Here is a 23,942-nt window from a genome sequence, read left to right as displayed (position 1 = left end):
GAGTGTTAAGAAGGGGATGCACTGCAGAGCCATCTTCCTGATGATTTCATGGTGCATGAAGAGAAGGATGCTGAGGGTATCCTAACTCGATTTCTCCCCCACAAAAAGACATGCCCCCAAAATAGAATTTAAAAATATTCCTAAAAATTAGCATCAGAAAAGTATTGGGAATACACCTTCCCCAGTGTCTTGAGTAGGACACATGAATTGGCCGACATCTTTAGGTTAGGTGACACCCAGGAGGTGGGTACATGTTATCTAGCCAAGAGACACTTAACATGTCCACATTCTTATGATGACTTCATCTTGAAAATGACTTCCTGTCACTTCTGTGATACTGTATTTGTCAGAATCAGTTCAATAAATCCAACCCAGGTTCCAGAAGAGGGATTATAAGGAGGTCAAGTCCTCTAGGGCCCATCTTAGAACTGCCCACAGTACCACATCCTCTTCATGTGCAAAATATGTTGACCCCCCTCCCCAAGCCCTCAAATCCTTGCCCCACAACAGCATGGGCTCCAAGTACAGAAAACTCGTTACATAAAACAGGTCGTGAGATAAATCAGGCTTCTCAATATAACTCCTTAGGCTCAGTTGTTCAACTATAGATCTTTTCTCAAACTGTAATATTTTCTCAAAACTTTGAAACTAAAGAGACAAGTTATTGCTTCCCCAAATCCAACATCCAATGATGGAATAAGCATAATACAAACACTATACATATTTCTGTTCAAAATTGGTGAAAATGGAAACAACAGAATTACTGGTCCATAATGATTCTGAAATCCAGATGAAGAAATATTGAAAATGTGGATTAGCTGTCAAGGTCAGAGTATAATTACCCATAATTCTTTGCTCTGCCCTATAGACTGTTGGTTCCTCCTCTAAGTTATCTCTACTTTTTCATTAAAGTTAGCATATTTTTGCAGTTGGCCAATTCTCTCAGCCTGCTTTAGTATTGCCAGGACAGTATTGGGATTCCAAGTGCCTCTCCTCATTCTGGATTTTTTTTGTCTGGCAATGTTTCTGCATATATAACTCCTTTTATAATAATAGTTGAATAAACTAATGAAATAGTTTCCCACAAAGAGAGAGGAAAAACAGAGAGGAAGGAATCACAGGTCAATGTACTTGTTTGATAGACTCAACTTTGAAAGTTTGTAAATATTTCACATAAAACTAGAAAAATAGATGAAATACTTAACATTGACTCTCCCAACATTAATTTCAATCAGAAATATCCTTCAAAATTGAGAACATTTTTTTTCCTTTGGAAATATATTTCTATAGTAAAAGAACTCCCTTACTTTGTAGCAGAAAAGTTCAGAAACACTAGGAAACACATCCTCTCTCTCTCTCTCTCTCACTCTCTCTCTCTCTCTCACACACACACACACACACACACACACACACCATACATGCACTCCATGCAACTAGTTTATGGAAACTGAAATTCATTCCCCATTCCCCATTTTTGAAACCAAGGGTTCAAGAGAAGTAATGAATTCTAGGTCTGGAGCTGGAAGTGTCCAAGATGAGACTGGAATACTTCTTGTCAACAATAAAGCTGGTAATTTTCTTGAGCATCTGTTAAAAGCACAAGAATGTCAAGTGAAGCAGCTCCTTCTGTCCAAATACAGAAAAGAATGACCATGAGTTATTGAACTACAGGAAAATCTTCTAGTATAAAATGGAAAGTTATTCTTAATTTATTTGTTTGGTTTTGTTTTTAGTAAGGGAATTAGAATTCATAAATCCAGGAATAAAATAAATTAGAAGGCCATAAGTTTTCAATTCTAAATGAAATAATACATGTAACCAATAATCATCTGTGGCAGCAGAAGCAATTAGTACAAAATTGATGGAGAATTTTATAATATCTTTAATAATTTTAGATGAAATTTATACTTTATATATTTTACAATTCTATAATGACAGCATTTTAGAATTCAGGGTGGCAGCATTTTGACACTGTAGTCAAGTGGACAGCTAGACGTGGTCACCTGCAATGTGATTCAAAGAAATATAAATATTTCTTATGGATTATTTTTGGAGAAAAAAAGAAGAATATAATCAAATTTCTAATTCACATTGGTAGTTAATAGGAAATGTGGAACTTATATGAGTATATTAAATAATTCCATTAGGATACAATGAACTCAATTCATAGTTGGGAAAACTTAATGACAAATAACAGTATTTTCAACCTGCAAACGAATAGCACACACAAATTGTTCTATCAGAAATTTTTAAATGAAAAGCAAATATAGGAGAATATTTAAATTATTTAAACATATTAGTGGTCTTCATAAATATAAAAATGCAGGTGCAATCATTACATAATCCTTAAAAGTCACAGTTGCCTATCATACCTGATCATTAGGTAAGCCTAAAACAATTGCTTAGACAAAAAGTAATCCCTAACTTCTGTGGACACAGATTATCATATAAATGAAAAAGGAAGTGAGTGATCATGAAAATTGCAACAGTTCCAAATTCAATCTCAAAATTTTGGCTGTGTAATAGAACATTCCAATGCCTCAGTTTCCCTCTCTAGTAAATGGCGACAATGCTCCATTAAACATTTATAGTTGCAAAGGACTGAATGAAATGTTGTATTTATATTTTAGAAAGCAGTCGTGTATACAAGTGGAATAGAAACATGTCTCAGGCATTTAGAGGAGGCATCACGTGGAGTTAATAGGGGGCTTTGAAAACTTTCTCAAAAGCCAGAAAGAAATTGAGAGCTCATTTCTGAGTGAAAAATCCAATGAACTCTGCCATGTTATTTTAAATCTCTTCCAAAGCATCTGGTAGTTTGCATGGTGGGCAGTCCAAAACAGAAAAGAGAGAGAAAGAGGTGGTGGTGGTCGGGGGGGGGGGGGGGACAACTTGCTACATGAATGAATGACTGGAATAGGGCATGTAGAAATTCGGGATTTCCATTGGGCTCTAGATGGAGACTTTTGCTAAGGATGGGACAAAAATCATCCTTGAGATGCACATTTGTTTGGGGCGAAGGACGTGCTAACTTGTCCTCCAAGCTTTTATTTATTTATTTTTTATTTTTTTTTTCTCAATCAAATTCAGTTTCTTCTCTTATTCTGATTGTATTCCAAATAGGGCTAAGACATTTTAAATGAAAACCTGGAAAACACTGCTCCAGGTAATAAACAGAAATAAACTGTTTATTATAATCTTCTGAACATTCATTAAATATAAAGTATTTATAAATAAAGGAGTCATAATAACGTCTTCAATATTTAGGCTTTTATTTTCTAGTTAGGAAAACCTGAGCCACTGAGTGCTCAAAGTAGTCCATGTATTGACAGTATTCAACATTCAATACTCTCTTTTCCCTTGAATCTCAGAAAACTATATAGCATTTTTTTTAAAAAAAAAAATATAAAGTCTTTGCAATGCATTAAAAATCTACTTCTAAATATCTGTTCCTACACGGGGCGGGGGTAGAAGTTCTCCATTCCTTTGATTTCACGAGTTGAACATTTCAGGGCAGCCGCTGATCACAGCGACGCTCTCTATTTCCCGAGTAGATGGAGAGCCGGGAGCCGCCGTTAGTCAGAGTTAACTGAAACGCGTGCATAAATCAAGCCCCCTGGGTCGGTCTTGCTTCTGGAGCGGAGGAAGTCGGCGCCGGGCTGCCTCGCCTGATTGCTTCAGTCTCTTCAGCGGCAGGAGGATTAGACACATGCGCAGGATTGGTCTCTTTGTGTGCACCGGGAAGGGTTTGGCGTCGATTTACACTTCCTAACGGGGCAAAGACCTGGAGCGGCCGCGTGTGCCAGGGAATAACAATGCACTGTAAACACCACCCCTGAAATAAACATTGCCTCCCGCGTGGCGAGTCTCCCCACCGCCCGGTCCCCGGTGTCCAGCTTGGGAGGGGAGATCAGGAGCCCGGGAAGGATGAGACCTGTCCTTAGGCATCCCGCACCCGGGAGCGCGTGGCGGGCACAGGGAGCGGCGGGAGCGGGGGCGGGGGCGCGGGGTGGCGGGTGCAGCTCCCCGCCCGACCCGGAGTGATGGAGCGCGTCTTGCGAGCATCTTCGAGCCCAGCCACCCCGCGGGCCGGGGGGAGGGAGCCGGGCAGGCGAATCGGCCCGCCCCGCCGTCCCTCCCCCTCCCCCCGCGCCGGGGAGCCGCGGTGGTGCGCTCCGGCCAGCTGTGCGCCGCCGAGTGAGGCGCCAGCCCGTGGGTGCTGCCGGGGGCGGCGCGGAGGGGGCGCCCGCAGCTGGCGGCGGCGGCGCGGGCCGCGGTGCTCGGCTCGCGGCGGGGGGCGGAGGTGAGGACCGGAACGCGGAGGGCTGGCGCTGCTCGCGGCGCCGGGCCCCGTCCTCCGATCGCGGCGGCCCTGCCTGCGACCCCGCGTCCCCGCCGGCGGGAGCTCGGGGAGCACCGGGCGGCGGCGCGGCGGCTGGCGGCGGCTGGCTGGATGCGAGACCTGCGCGGACCCGGCGGCGGACGGCGGCTCTCGACTCCGGGAAGCGGCTCGCGCGGCGGACAAGCCCGAACGCGCTGGCCATGGCCTCCAACTTTAACGACATCGTCAAGCAGGGCTACGTGAAAATCCGCAGCAGGAAGCTGGGGGTGAGTCGCTCGCTCGGTTTTCTCCTTCCCCGGCGTTCGTTTGGCCCCGCTGGCTGCTTGGGGAGTGGGGGCGGGGAGAGGTGACAGGCGCGGGGACGGGGGCCAAGAGGGACCCGGCCCTCCCGCGGACTGTCCGCTTGTTGCTTGACCGGGCTGGGGACCCGCACCTGCCTGGGGGACTCTGCAGACCGGGGCTCCGGAAGCTTCTTGGTGTCTATCCTCAAGTGAGCAGGGCTGATTTCGACCATACTGAGAAGTCCAGTGGACCAAGGGGATCTTCAGTTCCGAAGCCTCCTTGGAGGAGATTATACACGGTGCAATCCACACAACGAGCTGCTCTCAAAAAGTGTGCGCCTTTCCGTAGAACTGCTCGGTGTGCAGACGCCCGAGTGTATCTGCGTGTGTTAAGAATCACCATTTTCTGGTCCCCGCTCTCCAAGCCCATTTCGAAATTCTCTTGTGATGCACCATCAGCGCCCTGCGAACCGATCGGCTATAGCAAGCGAATTTCATGTGCCCTTAACATCTGCCCACTGGCAATCTGCCTCTTTCCATGTGTGCTCCCGGGCAGGTGTACCTGCGCCGGTGAGCAGGCAGGTGTGTGTGCACCCTTCGCCCACCGACACTGGAAAGTCCGCGGAGCAAAGTTTACGGAGACCTTCTCCTACTTTCTTCTTCAGAGGCGTTTTGCCCGACTTGGGAGAGGCAGTGTAGACCTCGGGGGTGCCAAACTTATGTAGCGACCTGGGGAGGAGGTAAAAAGGGACACGCTGGTGGTTGTAGATGACCTGGGATGTAGACAGAAGGGGGCAGGATAGGAGAGGCGGGCTCCTGGGTGAAGAACTGCCTGGACTGGGCGGACGCAAGGGGCGGAGGAGCGATGGGGTACCCGGGGGGAGCGCGCGACCTGAGGTGGCCACAGGGACCCACCAGGGCGGGCTGGTTCGGGAGGGAAACTCGATCTGGAAGAGAAAGAACCAGTTTCCTGATTTCTCTGGATGTCTCTCAGCCTCACTGGTCTCAAAGTTCCAGTTCTGAGAAGCTCCGAAATCCTGGGGCAAAGTGGCCTGGAGCTAGAATATTCCCCGCGTTTACCGCGGAGTGGATGAACACTTCTACTTGGAGAAGAGAAGAGACGGAGGAGAGAACTTCGTTAATCTTCGCGTAAAAAAGGAAAAGACACCTTTAGATAGTTGAACGAAGGTGCTCCGCAGTGTCCCGGAAAGAGGGAGAATACGCATCCAGAATCCCTCTGTAGGGAGTTGGTGGAGGCAGGTGTAGGGAGCAGGATGGGATAGGCAGATTGCCTCTAGTACTGCCCCTGCGCAGACTGTACCCTAAGGACATTAGAGACCCGTCCTCGAACTTCAGTAGCTGGGTGGAACGACAAGGTGAGGTAGGAGCCAGGAAAACAAGGCTGGGTGAAAACAAAGCCCCCCTTCCCTAACCTAGCGCCACGATGGTGCTTCGTTGTATGCCCCACCATACCCCACCCCCCCACCCCCACCCCAGGCAGCCAGGTCTCAAGGACTTTTCTTCGTTAGAAGATTGCACTTCATTCTTCTCCAGGGAGATAAGAAAGAACCCCGTAAAAATGTGCGTTTTGTCCATGAGGTTGATTGCTTCTCGCATTTGGGACGCAGTGCTCTAATCTGTCACCTGCACAGCTGTCAGCCAAGGAAGGAGGCGCAGAGCCTTCTTATCCTGACCTTTGTCGCCCTTTGCTTTCCAAAGAGGAGCTTATTTACCATTGCCTCCCTCGGTCTTCTGAAACTCCAACTGTGGCTGACTCTTTAAACTGTGTAAACTAAAGGATGAGTGAAGTCCCCCAGAGAGATGCGTTCCTGCTTTCACAGAGTGACAGCGCACTTGAAAATGAGACGAATAGCCCCAAGATTCCCCTCCTGGATGAAAATGAGATGAATAGCCCCAAGAATTTCCCTCCTGAAAGTCCATAGAATTCTTCCCCCAATCCAAGCCTTTCAGTCTTCCATACAGTAAAAACTGAATATGGAGTCTAATAATAAGGCCCAAGTAAAGAGTACTGAATCTTTCTTTGCATAGTTATGGCATTAAGGGCTTTTAAAAAGTCGATTGGGAACACCATTTCTGTCTAATCCTGTTTGCACATGTTACAAGTTAGCAACTACTGAGTCTTTTTCTAAACTCACCTTAGAGTTATGCCTTTGTAAAGGACAGCCATCATAGAAAATAATAAAACATTCTTGTATATATATTAATTATTTTTGTCTTCTATTTCTGCTTGAGAGGTGTGAACGGCAAAGTTTAATGTTGAAATAGTTTTGTTTTAATATCGAATATTTTTTTGGAAATGATCAATTATTAAAAATACTATAGGGACTTTTCAGAATGTTCTAGTAGGCAGAAGAGTTCATTCAAATGACAAAATTTGACCTGCTCAGGGTTGGGAAGCTTGAGTTAAGTGGGTCCCATAAAAGAGTGAAACCCCCATCAAAACTGTATGTATGCTTTTAAAAATGCATCATCATACCTCAAATCATAGCAATGAATCTTATCTAAAATTAATGATTATTTTTATTACAAATGATTCATATTACTAATTTTGTGGGCTCAAAACCACACACATTTCCAAATAAAATGTTTTTAACTAAGGTTATATGACATATGGTCAACACTGAATTTCAAAAGAGAAATAATTGCAATTGAATATGTATAAATATCTGATTTAGTATGAACAGGACTCATGCGTTCAAACATCAGATTTTGGTTTGGCCTGAGCAGGAGGCCAATCACATCCGTGATAATTGTGATGTGAAAGCATATTTTGTGATGAAATGCTGTAATTCACTCTTTAGTCCTCACACAGTAGTGTTTAGTGCAATGATGAATGAGAAGACTAAGGCATCTTTTTCCCTCTGAGCCTTGGCTGACCTTACAAGGTGCTTCCTGGTTTAAGTGGTTGTGTGGCCTTCGCCCTGTGCCTTAGTGGAAAGCCTACCTCCACCTGTTGACTGCAGCTCCTTAGCCAACAATTTGGATTCAGTAGTTTTAAGGAAATCTTGACTGCCAGGTTTTAAATTTGTCTTCCACTCATTAATCAAATTCTCTTTCATTTAGGAAAAAAAATTGAGAAATATGATCATTTTCCTGAATTATATTATTGCTTCATAAAGGTTTTATATATTATAATTAAATTTTTGTAGATAAAATTTTAGGCATTAAACTTTAAAAGTAGACATGCTTTTGTTGTCATTTCTTTAAAGTCTACACTAAAATTCACTATATGACTGTTTCTATGAATATATATATTCTGCAAAAGAAATATATATATATATATATATATATTTCTTTTGCAGAATTTCAAAGCCCTTAGGAATGTCTATTTTCTCTAAGCCTCCATCTGCTACATGATTGGCATTATAATTCACAAGGTGTCATGGCACTCAATTTTATTTGTTTTAAGAAAAGGACACTTGTAAACACCAATAAAAATCTAAAGTCAAACAAAACAAAAGTGCCAGACATATTGGTGCCTGCCTATAGTCCCAGCTACTTGGGAGGCTGAGGCAGGAGGATCATAATTTCAAGGTCAGCCTCAACAATTTAGTGAGACCCTGTCTCAAAATAAAATAAAATATCACAAAATAAAGTAAGGGCTTAGATGTAGGTTAGTGATAGAGCACTTGTGGAGCTTGGCTGAGGTGCTGGGTTCAATCCCCAATACTGAGAAAAAAATCAAAACTTAAAAATAAAATTTTAAAAAAAATCATGTTGTTCAAAATTGTTTTTCTCCTAGCCTTGATTGCCTGATTTCTTCTGACTACTGATGGGTTAAACTTAATAAGCAAGGCATGTATTGCAAAATATCCAATCTGTTCTTGATTTGCAGCCAAAGTAAGAAATCTATCACTAAAACCATTAATAACCTAATATCTTGCTTATTGACTCTATAAATGTATGAAAACTAATTGCAGCATTACGGAGTGATATCAATCATCCTCACCAACATCAATGAACAAATTCCAGACTGCTATACTTTGATTAATTCTAGACTCAGGCCTCTCTTCATTGTTTTCAAGGAATTTTATTCAAATAAAAGGTGAGAAAAACAAAACAAAAACAACTACAAGGTGAGCATCCCTGATCTGAAACTCCCAAATCAGGAATGCCAACAGGTTGGTGTTGTCATCAGGATGTCCAAGTGGGCTCCAGGTCTTCGATGTCCCAAACAAAGGTAGAGCAGAGGGGCCCAGCAAGAGAGAGAGGCTCAAGGGCCAATGTCTGGAAACTAGCCTTGTATGCTGAGCGTGAGGCTTTCTCTTCCTGCACAGACCTGATTGAAGGGCTTACCCCATTTGCCCCCATTGGTTACTATGGAAAAACTAATTGGAGTACTACCCAATTTACCCCCATTGGTCATTTTACAATACGGAACCCGTGGGTAGGAGTTGTCATGGTGGTAAGTCCTCAGTGGCAGGAGTTATGCTGGTAATGGGCATGACTATCTCCCAGTCTTCTCCTCCTGTGGCACCCTTCTTATACCCTGCCTCCACCATCTTGACATCTTGAACTCCTACCTAACAATGGCACCGAGGGAAACTCCCCATCTGACCTCATGTGATGAGTATCCTTCAAAATGCAGGCTCACACAAAAAAAATATTGTATGAAATTACCTGCAAGCTAGGTGTATAAGGTACATAGAAGAAATAAATGAAGTTTGAATTTAAACTTTATTCCTACCCCCAAGATACCTCATCACATATATGCAAATATTCCAAAATATGAAAAAAAAATGTGAATGCTGAAGTATTTCTGGTCCGAAGCATTTCAGCGAAGAATTAGTCAACATAATACATCAGTGTGACTCTTCACAGGTATACTGTACACAAGCAGAACAGTACCTTATGTAGAATATTTTTTTCTATTCCTTACTCAAAGTCAGGTGAGAACTTGGTATTGGTATGTGGGGGTGCCAAGGAAGTGTCTCTGGATATGAGGGGGGGGGTGTGTCTTTAAATTTACATAATCAATAGATGTTCAAGTGTTTATGGAGTACTTACAGTTTATCTAGTGGTGTCCATTGTGTGTGTGTGTGTGTGTGTGTGTGTGTGTGTGTGTTACAGAGTCACGTTGTGTTCAGCCAGGTTACTTACAATTAACTCAGCACACTGGGCCAGTTACAGTCACTTTGCTATTACCAGGAGGCAGGAAAATCTGGAAGACGGCATCTGGAGTTTTTGATGAGCACAGACCCTGTGGAGCTGAACATCTATTCAGAATTTTCTTTGTCATACGCTTTCTATTTGTTTGAATAACATATTGTGGATTTATCTAATTCTTGCCCACTCTCTCTCCTTGATTAACACCACAAAACATCTCCATTCCTTGCTTATAATGCTGATCTTCATTCTGCAGACCCCTCAAATTTTCCTTCCCTCTTACAAACAACTTTCCTCTGATGATAACTGGTGGAAGAGTGTAGTAGTTCATGAGAGGTTTATGAACCTTCATTCTTTCATAGAAACTCACTCATTAAAAGAAATAGGAATGTCTGTATACTTGTATAGGCTTTTTGATTCACTACAGTATTTTAAATTTTCTTTGATTCCCTCAAATCTCTCAAATCTATTTTGTGAAGAAAGACTATATCTTATGTGGTATGCATTATAGTTTGCCAAGAATTAGAAGCAGTTAATATGTAGTAAGATTAAAGGCATCAATAATACACAGATTTGACTGTTTAAAAGCTTGAAAGAACTTTCAGCATCGTTGTATCAGATTAGAATTTCTCAATCTATGGATTGAAGATGCAGGATTTGCATTGGGTGTGTTTAAACCTTTACTCCTTCTAGAACATTGTGATTCCTAGACATTGCTGTCAGCACAGGATCCATTATGCCCATACTTCTTTTATGTCTTCTCATTAAAGATGGATTTGGAATGTATGGGAAAATTCCAGTTATTTTTATTTGCACTATTTACATTTTTATTTATTACCATTATACATATACATGTACATATTCATAAGTGTATGCACACATGCTAGTTATTTTATATCTGTATATATACTTCAAATATTATAGACTCCTAAGTTTTAGAGTAGAAAAAGATCTTGTATGTAATGTCAGTGTATCTAACTTTTTGTGTATGCTTAGAAACTCTATTTTCTACATGAATAAGATTTATTTTTAGGTTTTTAGTCTCTGTACTTGTGTGTGGGAACACCTGATATTCTTTAAATTTTAGAAAGCTAAAGCCAAAAACAAAGAAAATAAAAGTAAGCCTAACTATAAAAACCAAACCCAAACATTTGGCTGGATTTGAAAAGCTCCCAAGGTGAACTTTAAGGATGATTTTTTTTTTTTTTTTGGTCTCAGATAATAAAGATGGCATTCATTACTTAGAGAAATCATTCAAATGACTGAAATGACTAAATTGTGAGCAGGATAATCTTAGTGAGAACCAATAACTTTATGGGATCTGCATTCCCAGTTTCCCTAAATGTTCTGCAGAAATGCACAATAATGCCTAATATTTTAGATCCATATATCTGAAGCCTGTGTATTTGACATAGGTGCTGTCTTTTGGATGACATTTATATTTTTTGAGTAAGTTATTCTATTTGGATCTTAATAATCCATGAGGATATTGTTGAGTAGAACTATTAAGTATTTGTTTCTTTGGATTCTTTATATTCACATGAACTACATTTTAGAAGCAGTAGAGAATTTTTAAAAATCAATGATACAAATGAAGTAAAAATTATGGTTATTTCTTCCATTTACAGATAACCTCTAGATTTCACATTTTTCTGAAGTGGTAGTTTTAGGGGAAAATATTCAAATGAGATAAAATAATTAAAAGGGCATGTACTGCAATTTCTTTGGCTTCAATTCTGTTACTTTTGCCTCACTTTCTTCACAGTGTTTTCTTCTTATTTTTGTTTGAAGCCAACAAAAATTTGTTCACCAAGTCCACAAATATGAGACAGAGCTTTAGCTTTAAGGCACAGCAAAATAATCATCTGAGTAATTCATTTTTATATTATAGCACTGTGTTCTCAATGAGAATATCGCACCCATCAGTCAAATTGGATGGAATAAGAAATGGTATTATTGTATAAGCAGAGAATAGAAATTCATTTCAGAAGGAAAGCTATTATTTTTCATGTCTGAGATTGCTAGTGATGGTTGCATTTTTGAAATTGTGCAAGCTATTTTGTCCACCATTTTACTTAATTCATTGTAAAATGAAGGGTTGGTTTGTTTGTGTTTGGCTTAACACCAAAATTAGTGAGAATGCAAAAATATTGAAGCTTAAGGCTAAGCTTAATGTGAGACTTTGTAATATAACCTAATCATGCTGCATTTTGTGTACAGTTATGTATTTTACAGCTTATAAAGAATTTTCACATGCTATATCATTCTCCCAGCAGGCTTTTCAAAGTATATTTAATTTTTTATTCTCAATTTATACCTAAAATAAAATCTGAAAAAGCAAAATGTATCAACTAGAGTTCTAGGGACACAGTTGAGTTTCTGTTGGTGGAAGCTAGGTTTTATCTTCAAGTCCAGTGTATGGTCTCTGTGCAACAGTTACTTCTTAGCCATTTATTCCTGACAAGTAGCAATATAGTCCTATGTACTCCTCAAAGTTCATTGGTAATTTGGCATAAAGCTAATATGATCATTTACTTCACTCACAGTTACTTAGATCACAGCTAAAAGTACTATGTAGTGAAAGTATTTATATCACAGTAAATAAGTGCTATACTGACATCAGTCCAAGCCACTTCCAATGGATGTAATTCCATGATCCCAAACTCAGCTAATGTCCTTTCATTAAAGAAACACAGACTCCAAAATTCAACTTAATGTTATTTGGGTAGAATTTAATCTACTTTTTTATTACCATTACTTATGAAAAATGATCCTTTAAGGTGGTTATGTAAAATATTATGTTTAAATTAATCAAAAATAATTTCATTAGAAAAATATATCAAAAAGCAGTACAGAGTTATTTGAGATCTGAAAAACCAAAAGTTGGTATGTGGTAACCAGTTCATACAGCAAATAGTTTGATGGTGTTTCCTAAATGCTTTGCCCCGGACAGAACTGAACTATATCATGATGTTCACTTGAGAGGTTGATTCATTTTATTGCTTGCTGATTTTAATGGACAGGAATTAAAGAATACATATTCAAGTGATGTTATTTAAAAAGTTTTATTATTTTTTAAAATGTATAAAGACTACTCTCTTAGTCATTGAATATATTTTTATATAAGATGTGCTATATGTATAAGCATTTTATTAATATTTCTTTTTTCCTTTGTAAATCCAAAATTTCTTTTGTCTGATTACTTGCTATTCTTTAAAAATGGGTGTTATGCATGAGAGTACCATGTATATGAGTAAACATCTCTATATACACATATACATAAGCATACATGCAAATGCGTTATATATATGTCAAACAAGATGTGCAAAGGCATGTCAAGACTCACACCCGCTGTCTATATGACAGCACCTCTCCTCACCCTGCACCTGGAAAATAAAATATTCATAAAATGTCTTAATAGCAACGGACGTTTTATTATATGAAGGGTACACATTTACACTAGTTTATTGGGAAAAATAGAAATGTTGTTAGTCAAAAATTGTGTGATTGGTGTGTTTAAGAAAACACATGATTTTAAAAGAGGAAACTAGTGAGGAAACCAATAAATTTTCTCATGCACTATTCAAGGATAAAAACAGAAGCAACTTTTTACATATTTTATGGCTTTGACAAATATGCCTTTTGGTTTAACCTACAAGCAAATGGCAATATATTTCCCTGAGTGCTTTCAGAACCTCAGGGCGATGCTATAGATAGTTGTCTATGTCATTTAACTGACGATTTTACAAAATTCATCACACTTTGGAATCTGTAAGTATTAACTATGTAAGTCTAGTTAACTAAAGGAGAACGTCTCCTGCCAAATTATGAGGTTAAGTATTAGACATCTCTAATGTGAAACGCACTACTTTATACATTAAGACATAAAAGTATTTAGAACTCTGAAGCCAGCTTACTCTGAAGGACACACATACTGTTGCTGATACTTTGCATAATTATGTACGTGACCTAGCCCTTCATTTAAAAAAAAGAAAATTCTCTACCATGCCTGCATCCGAGCCACCCATGGAACCTAGTTGATCTTTCTCATTGAACTAGTCCAGAAGATTTGAGCCTGGGTAGGCTTTTAAAACATTCCCTAGTGTTTTAAATGTGATGCCAATGTTGGTAACCATTGTTGGATAGTATAGATATAAAAATACATATATAGAAAATGTTGTGATATGCTAAGCTATTCTAACACTGCTGTTGTTAGTGCTAAGACTTCTGAACTGGCATTTATGAATATAAAGTTAGTTATTTAATAAATCAGTCATGTAACCAAGTTGCTGATAGCCTATAATGCTTTAATATGAATGTGCATGACCATGCATGCGAAAGCACAAAAGATATACAAAAAATTTCTTTGAAGTACAGAAATTCACTGTTAAGCAATGTAATGATCATAAGGTAGATTTTTTTCCTGACTCTAGATCATGTTTTCTGCTAGTGCCAAGCTGAGGATTCAATCTGCAATATGGCTGCCCCCCAAATACGTGCTGCTTCTGCCCTGTGAATTCCGACTCAGCTGACTGAGCTTTCAGATTTTCTTGTGGGGAGCTGGAGGGTATAGGGTCCTGATCCTCTATAATCACCCAGAGCCGGGAGAACTGGCTTTCTAGTTCTTCCTTCTTGTTAAGACCCTCTTCCAATGGTGATTTTGATGTAGAATATTTTTTTTTTAATTTTTTATTGTTGGCTGTTCAAAACATTACATAGTTCTTGATATATCATATTTCACAATTTGATTCAAGTGGGTTATGAGCTCCCATTTTTACCCCATATACAGATTGCAGAATCACATCAGTTACACATCCATTGATTTACATATTGCCATACTAGTGTCTGTTGTATTCTGCTGCCTTTCCTATCCTCTACTATCACCCCTCCCCTAGAATATTTTTTTTAAAGCAAATGAACTAGAGGCTAGGATGGTGAAGTTGAAGAAAAATGGAGATCTAATTTTAACTGCTGCTAGTAGGTGCGTGGAGGTCTAACCTGCCTCTAGGTTAAAAAAAAAAAAAAAAGTAAGAAATAAAATAGGATCAACTTTAGCAAATAAACCCAAATAGCTCTTTTCTTAAAATCAACGTTCTTGCCTAGATACACATCACATCATGGGAGAGTGGTTTTCCATGTTTTTGTGTTGTTGTTGTTGTTTTAATCTTCCCGAGTAACTCTAGAAGACATGAAGTATTTCATTAGAATGATTTTCAAAGCAAGTTGCTTAGCACCATGTACTGCCATAGACCCTGGTGAGCCAGAGTACATAGGTTGTAATATGTCTCCATAGGTAATAAGCACCTTAACACTGAATGGCCGTGTTGCTCATATCTCATCTATTTCCCCCCTAGAATTTAAGTTTCTGTCCCATAGTTGGTGCATACTCCATGTTGTGGTTGTGGGGTCAGCACCCAATGGCTTGCATTAGAGAAGATGAAATGGCAAAAACATTCTTCACTCATCTCCTGTGTCGCTGGGGCATGAGAATGTTAGTTAGGTTTTACCAATTATAGGGACCAGGGACAGACGTGGAGTCAGTGACAAAAGAGGCAGTTCTGTGTCAGGGTCTTCCCAGTTGGCAACAGAGTAATCATTTCTATTGCATCCATTTATCAATGCTAAAGAAGAAGCAATACCATTTTTTTTTTTCATCTGCCATCAAAAGCAGTATGCCCATCAAGTCCCTTGAGTGACTACAGGGATCATTCCTGTCTGTTAATTTTAAAGCTAGTTTTCCAGTCCTTTCTATCTAAATCAGCCAGAGTAAGCCTCGGTTGCTTGTGACTAATGCATTTAACTGATAAATAGCATTATGAGAAGTGACCCAATTAAATTTTAAAGTAATGTAATTAATTTTGAAGTATAGATATTAAACATTTGTCCTAATGATACATAGACACTAGAATTCATTGTCTCCAGTATTCACTTCTAGCTTGGACATTAAAACACATTATTAGAGTCTTCTGCTCATGAAGATGTGTAGGAGCTTTGTTGTAAACATACATGCATATCATCAAGAAAAAGATTATTTTAAAAGGGAGTTCACTTAAATGCATATAATGGGTTTTTGACAAAGGTGCAAAAATGATACAATGAAGAGATACCTTTTCAGCAGATGAGGCTGGAGCAGTTGGTCACCCATCAGCAAACCAAGTGAACTTCAACATAAACCTCACACCTTGCAACTCAAAGTAGATCAGAGACTTAAATATAAAACTATAGAACTGTCAGAAAAACAACCCTCCAAAACCAACCAAACAAACAAATAAACAGAAGAAAACCTTTGGGAATTATTACCAAGCAAAGAGATCCTAGACCTGATACCAAAATCAAGGTCCAGAAAAGGAAAAATTGATAAATTCATCTTATTAAAACTGAAATTTTAGCCTTGTAAAAGACCCTGTTAAGAGAATGAAGAGACAAACTATGGATGAAGAGAAAATACTTACAAACTAGCTCTGGCAAGGAACTTACATTAAAAAAAACCCAAAACTTTACAGAAAAATAAAAATCCATAAGCAAACAAAGAACAGGAACAGACATTTCAGCAAAGTTGATGTGCAGATGGCTCATAAGTACATGCACAGATATTTGACATCCTGAGCCACCATGAGAGATGCAGATTGACAGCACGGTGACATGGCATGCACACCTATTGGAAAGGCTGCAGTGAGGAACAAGGACACCACCAAATGCTGGGTCACACTCTCCAGGCAGGAATTTGAAATGATACAGACATCCTACTGGAAAATAATTTGTAAGTTTTTGTGTTTAAAATCTCTTTTCTTAGCTTTATCCAATCACAAGGGACAAGACCTACACGTACTTAGGTGAAACAAAGTGATGTTTGGATGTATGCATGTGTTGTGAAATGCTCATCACTATCAAGCTAATTAACAGTTCCCTCTCCTCTCACACTTAACATTTGTGTGTGTGTGTGTGTGTGTGTGTGTGTGTGTGTTGAAACATTTAAGATCTATTCTGTTAGCATATTTTAAGTATATGATCATCACCATGATTATTATTTGTGGTGATGGAGATCAGACAAAGGCCCTCTAGCATGCTCAGCGAAGACTCTGCCTCTGAGCTACACCCCATCCCCACAGTCAGGATTATTAAATACAGTCCCCATGCTGCATATGAGATCTCAGTAGCTCATTTTTTCTGTATAACTGAAACTTTGTACGTTTGACCAACATCTCCCACTTTCTTCACTCTCTGGCCCTTGGCAACCCCCTTTCTTCTATTTATAAGAAATTCAACTTTTTAACACTCCACAGAAGGGTGAGATCCTACAGTATTTGTCTTTCTGTTTCTGCTTTATTTAACTCATTCTAATATCTTCCAGCTTCATCCATGTTCTTGTAAATTTTCTTCTTTTTTGAAGGCTGATAATATCCCACTGAGTGTCTGTCTGTCTGTCCATCATCTATCTACATATCACATTTTAGTTATGTATCGATCCATTGATGGACACTTAGCTTTGCTCTATATCTTGGCAACTGTGACATGCGGTGAACATGGGAGAGATATCTCTTCCATATGGTGCTGTTCTTCCCTTTGGGTATTTACCCAGCAGTGAGGTTGCTGGATCATACAGTAATTCTATTTTTAACTTTCTGAGGGGCACACTGTTTTCCAGAGCTGTTGTACTACTTTACATTGCCACCAACAGTGTGCCAGGGTTCCCTTTCCGGCATGTCCTTGCCAGCACTCCTCATCTGTTGTCTTTTTGACATGGGACATTCTGAAAGGTGTGAGGTCTAGCTCATTGTACTTTTAGCTCCCCTTTCTCTGTGATCAGTGATTCTGAGTATGTTTCGTATATTTGTTGGCCACTTGCATGTTGTCTTTTGAGGAATGCTTACTTGCGTCCTTTGGGGTTGTTTTCGTGCTGTTTGAGCTCCTCTGTGGTGGATATCCACCCTCATCCGACCCCAGGGTCTGCAGTATTTTCTCCTCTCATGCGGCTACCCCTTCACTCAACCAGAGCTCCCTGGGCTTTCCAGCAGCCTTTTGGTCTTGAGCGATCTCAGGTGCCAGTCCTTGCTTTCATGGCGTGTGCTTTAGGTTCATATCCAACAACATCCTAGTCCACACCAGGGTCTTGAGCTCTTCTCTGTTTCCTTCTGTGGCTTTTGCATTTCCAGGCCTTATGGTGAATCCTTAGTTCATTTCAGGTGGATTTTGTAAGTGGTGTGAGATAAGGGTCTGACTCCAGTCCTCTTTCTCCACTGTCCTCTTGGCACCCTTGTGGAAGGTCAGCGGACTTGTGAGTGTGGACTTGCTTCTGGGCCTCCTGTTCCATTGGTGTAGAGTGTGTTTCCATGCAGCACACGTTGAATTCAGTGTGATGCCACCAGCTCTGCTCCTTTTGATCAAGAGTGCTTTGATTACTTGGAGCATTTCTTGTTTCCCTACAAATTTTAGTTTACTTTTTTCTATTTTTGTGCAAAATATCATTGGGATTTTGATAGGGATTCGGTGAATCCATAGATCACTCTGGATTGTAACAGTATTAATTATTCATTATTGGAACATTGTAACACTTATTGTAACAATTATTCCTTGTGGTATTATTGTAACATTGTAAAGATTATTCATCATTGTGACAATGTAACACTACTAATTATTCCCATTCATGAGCCCAGAATATCTTTTCATTTATTTGTGTCTTCTTAAATTTTATTTTTTAGCATTTTAAAATTAGTTTTCAGTAGATCTTTCATTTCATTCAAATTAATTCCTGAGTAATACTTTATTTTTTGTAGATGTTACAAATGAGGTTGTTCTCTTGAATTTTTGTTTGATAGGTTATTGTTTGTGTATAGAAATGATATCAATTTCTGATGATTTTGTATGTTGCAACTTTGCTGACTTTATCATTTCTCACTTCCTTCATAAAGTATTAGGGTTTTCTATACATAAAGTCATGTCATCTGCAAATTGGGACAATTTAATTTCTTCCTTTCCAATTTGGGTGCCTTTTATTTCTTTCCCTTGCCTAATGCTCTGGCTTGGATTTGACTTTTCATTTTCTCAACTTAAGTACACAATGATCATAGGACCTGGCACTTCCACTGCTTGGAAGTTTATTCCAGAGAAATGAAAACTTCTGTTTGCATACAAACCTGTCCATGAATGTTCAGTTGCTTTATTTGAAATACTCCCAAACCAAAAGCAAGCCATGTGTCCATCACTGCATGAATGGTTATTCAAACTCATATTAATCCATATTAAATGATGTTACTCAGCTATAAAAATGACCAACTATTGATGAATGTAGCAATGATCACTTTTGTGAGAATTATATTGAGTGAAAAAGAATCTCCAAAAGTTTATTTACTGTGTCGTTTCATTCATATAACATTCTTTTAAAAAAATTATTTATTTTAATTTGTTATATATGACAGCAGAATGCATTTCAATTCATAATACACATATAGAGCATAATTTTTATTTCTCCAGTTGTACACAAAGTAGAGTCACATCATTCATGTCTTCATACATGTACTTAGGGTAATGATATCCATCTCATTTCATCATCTTTCCTATCCCTGTGCCCCCCTCCTCCATTCTTCCCACACTCCCCTCTACCCCCACCATAATTATGGATCAGCATCCTCATATCAGAGGAAACATTCAGCCTTTGGTTTTTGGGGATTGGCTAACTTCATTTAGCATGATATTCTCCAACTCCAACCATTACCTTTAAATGCCATGATTTTATTTTCTTTTAATAAATGGGCTAAGGAATCAAACACTTCTCAGAAGATGATATACAATTAATTGATCAACAAATATATGAAAAAAAAAGTTCAACATCTCTGGCAATTAGAGAAATGCAAATCATCTCACTCCAGTCAGAATGGCAGCTATTAAGAATACAAACAACAATAAGTATTGGTGAGGATGTGGGGGAAAAGGCACACTCATACATTGCTGGTGGGACTGCAAATTGGTGCAAACAATCTGGAAAGCAGTATGGAGATTCCTTGGATAACTTGGAATGGAACCACCATTTGACTTAGCTATCCCACTCCTCAGTATATACCCAAAGGACTTAAAAACAGCATACTACTGTGATACAGGCCCATCGATATTTATAGCAACACAATTCATAATATTTAAATTGTGGAACAAACCTAGATGCCCTTCATGTAACATTCTTGAAATGACAAAATTATGGAAATGAAGAGTGGATCAACCGTAGCCTGGACTTCTGGAGGAGAGAGGGCAGAGGGTTCATGTTTGAGTTGCAGGAGGTCCTCATGGAGATGTATGTCTTCTTTATCTTGACTGTGTTAATATCATTATTCTGGTTGTGATAGTTGATTATAGTTTTACAAGAAGTTACCATAGGAGAAAATTGGGTATAATCTATGCAGGGTCACTCTGTGTTATTTCTTACAACCACAATATGGCCACAGTTGTCTCAAAATAAAAAGTTTAGTTAAAAGATATAAGAGGAGGCCTCACAGTGTAGCCCCTCTTCCCAGGCATGATAAACAGTCTGTTGGCTGCACAATTGCAGCAGGAATAGTGCAGAAAAGACTGGAAGGCTACCATCTTCAGGATCACTCAGTGTGATTTAATCCACAACTCCATCAGTTTTGAAATGTGTAAGCCATGTATACTCCTATGCTTTACTTGGCATAATTGTAAAAAGGGGGCAAGAGGACCAACCTCATTGTGTTTTGTTAACACTGAGTGAAATACTATTTTACATTATCAGAAACAGTCTATGATGCTCCATGAAGACCTTGAAAGGTATAATTGGTTGGGCAGTGCTTGGGAAAACAGAGAGAAATGATGAATCAAACATTTTCTAAAGTCTTACTTCTCTCATGAAACTCGGGTGGAGAGAGGTTGAATTTTGTTTGATGGGGACTGTCAACTTTGACATATCACCAAGAGCATAGTTAGGCATGGCAACCATTCTGTGAATGAGGCATGCCACCATGCCTTGTCTTTTTAAAGATTATTGCTGTCATAAGGATAGGCTCCAAATATCTATTTGACCACAGTTTTTGAGTCTGATATGGTGAGTTCATATAGATACCCTGTTGAAATATTGTACGATGCTTTAAGTTTTTCTGTAAAAAAAAAAAAAAAAACCTGTGGAGACATTCATTTTGTCCTTTTCAGCACCTAGAGGTCAATGTATCCATGATGCAAACTCTGGCTTTGGAAAACGAACAATACCACATCTAAAAAAAAAAAAAATAAAAATGCAAGTAATATTTTGAGGGTCACAAAAGTTAGGTTAAAAACATTCACTTCATGTTTGCAACTGATGCATAAAATCCAAGGCTACTAGATGTGTAAAAGATTAAGGCTTACAGAATTTTAGAGGGGAGGTGGTGTGGAATTTATATATTCATATGGACATTTTTGGTGAATATACTCATCATACCCTGAGCCTATCATGTGGCTCAGATAGACTTAATTATCAACTAACCACACATAGTTAATCACATTTCACAGTGTCCTCTGCTGTAGTTATTCCATTTCCTTCTGCCTACAAATTTCTAGATAATTTTTGTTTTTCTCAAGTAAGAAAGGAAAAAAAAAGATGGAGGAAGGAAGGAACAAGGAAGGAAGAGTCCCCTAATGAGTGAATACATCTTTATTGCAGTCTTAATGGTAAAATAATTCTGAAACCCAAACCACAATGGCATAGAAAAATCTATGTTTGGCATAAAATTTAAGGGTCAGGATAGACATGTGAAAAAGCCATCATGATTGAATAGAATAACTGCTTGAATTGGGACGTGTAAAAATGGGACCAAACAATGGCTCTTGTTTTGAACGCAATGATAATGTTTTCCTTCAAAATCTGAAGACTCTCCGTCCTCTACCACTGAGTTTCCCCAAGAAATACCAGAGGAAGCAGGTGAATCCACTGGTTTCAGCTTTTATCAAGTTAGGAAACTGTTTCTAAGTTCCCAAATTTCGCCTATTTAACAAAAATGCTCAAATCTTACTGTCTAGAAAGTCTCACTCGCCTTGCCCAACCTAGCCCCTTCTTCTCTCTGAGCTCCTGAAGTATTTGTGACCTGGGGCCACCACACAGGAGAGTACTGAGGGTTACTCCTGGCACAGACTGAAGCCACTATGCTTACAGAGGCTTCATCCCTGGCATGTTTTACACTCTATCTTGAGACAGGGTCTCTCTGAATAGCTCAGGATCTTTCTGTGTCACTGAAGCAATCTGGGAACTTGCTGTCCTCCTGCCTCAGCCTCCGCAGTCACTGGATTACAGGCCTGTGATGCTATCCTTCTGTATGTCTGTCTTGGGTCTCCTGAACTGTTTAGGTTTATGAAGGATTAGGCCGATTATTCTATGTTCATCTCCTGATTGTCCAGTAGGCACAAATATCAATAAATATATGCTGATTTTAGTTATGTGAATATTATTTCAAACTGCCCTCCTTTTTAATGTGTCTAGATACTCTTTGGCACTTGTTTATGCACTTTGGGGACTACTTTCATTTGATGTCTAAGGTAAAAGGATGTTCTTTTATTGTAAATTTTACAATTTTGTCTAAGTCTGATGAATTATTATAGCTTTTCATAGTGAGTTTTCAGAGATGTGTATGGTAGGACTTGAATTTAATACTCTTCAGTATTTCAAATAAACATGGAATGGGGATAATTGTTTAACTCCTGTCAAGAAAGAGCTTCTTCTTTTTTGCATTTTTTAATTAAAGCATCGTAGTTGTTGGCGTCACAGAGCATTGCAGTAGCTGACTTCATCCTGGCAAAATCGCACCTGCAAGGATTTGATTTCAGTCCCCACTTCCCTGTTTCTTTTCTCCTCCTCCCTCCCCCTGCTCCCCTTCCTCTACTCTGTTGGTCTTCCTTCCACTCATTTATTTTTTTATTTTAATTGGTTCTTTTTACTTGTACATAAAGATGAAATCCCTGGTGGTATTTTACATATGGACATAATGTAATTTTTAAAAAGTTCTTTGCATTTCCCACCTTTTTCTCGCCCCACCACCTTCCCTTTGGGTCTCCATCTTCGACTCTACTGATCTCTGTATCTTTATGATCTCGGATCCTTCTTACACTTACTTTGTCTAGCTTTCATGTATGAGATGAAACATTTCAGGCTCTTGGTTTTCTGAGTCTGGCTTATTTCACTTAGAGCGATGTTCTCCATTTCCATCCATTTACCAGCAAATGCCACACTTTCATTCTTTTTTAATGGCTGAGTAGAACTCCATTGTGCATACACCACATTTTATTAATTCATTCATCTGCTGATGAGCATTTGGGCTAATTCCATAATTTGACTAATGTGATTTGTGAATAAATAGCTTCTTCTTAAGCTTAGTAAGAAATTAATAGTTAACCAAGGGATACTAGTAAGGTGAAGCCTTTGCTTACTGAAGTCCATATGTATTAATTATTTGCTGGAACTTTGGGGGACATGCTCTCTTTCTGAATTGGGGAAGATATCAATGATAATTATGTAGCAGTAGTAATTTAGTGTTCTGTGTTGCAGTGAGGTTTACATAAGCGACATTTGCCCATTGAGCACCTAGGAGTTGAGTGGTTCGTACACTCCACTGAATGCGGAAAGAAACAGCAATGCAGCACTCCCCTGCCTCTGCTGTTGTGCCTCAGCTTCATCCTGGCTAGGTTAGGAAGCATCATTAAATAGAAGAAGATTACATTCAGTGCCATTCCAATGAAATTTCATTGTATATCGCCAGCAAAAGATAGATCGCTTAGCCACATGCCCATCCAGAAAGCATGATTTGCTGTCTTGATGCTCGTGGTGATACCTAGTCACAACTCCTTTTTAAATGATAATGAAACTGCCAGAATACCCAGTGAAGGAGACCCCAGAGGAAGCATCTGAGATGGCTTAGTTATGCTCCTGCTGACAGGCTCATTTCAGCATTGCATAAAATGTGAAGGGAAAACAATAAAATTACTTTTGCAAAGAAACATAATAACATCAAAAACATTTATCCCATCAGTTATCTGTGATTTATCTAGGATTCAGAATCAGGGTTGAAAGTGATAATTGTTCGTTCTCTTGTTAGAAACTGTGTATTTGTATGTACCAGATGTATTGGGCACATTTTTTCAGTTGGAAATATGAATGATATATTAAGAGATGTAAAATAGGAGTCAATGAAGGATATACTAAATGTGAGATACATTAAGAACGA

At 39.1% G+C, this 23,942-nt stretch overlaps 1 protein-coding gene across 1 annotated transcript in view; it reads left to right on the top strand.

Moving 5' to 3' along the window:
• Positions 1 to 4,353: 4,353 nt before the first annotated feature.
• Dok6 (docking protein 6) overlaps positions 4,354 to 23,942 on the top strand; it is a 382,726-nt gene continuing 363,137 nt past the window's right edge. Inside the window, exon 1 of the mRNA XM_027935339.2 lies at positions 4,354 to 4,608. Coding sequence (XP_027791140.1) covers positions 4,543 to 4,608 — 66 coding nt within the window. The 5' untranslated portion in view covers positions 4,354 to 4,542. The remainder of the gene's footprint in view (positions 4,609 to 23,942) is intronic.

Source organism: Marmota flaviventris, chromosome 16 (assembly GCF_047511675.1).
Source record: "Marmota flaviventris isolate mMarFla1 chromosome 16, mMarFla1.hap1, whole genome shotgun sequence".
NCBI classification, from domain to species: Eukaryota; Metazoa; Chordata; class Mammalia; order Rodentia; family Sciuridae; genus Marmota; species Marmota flaviventris.
This window is presented reverse-complemented; position numbering and strand designations above follow the sequence as displayed.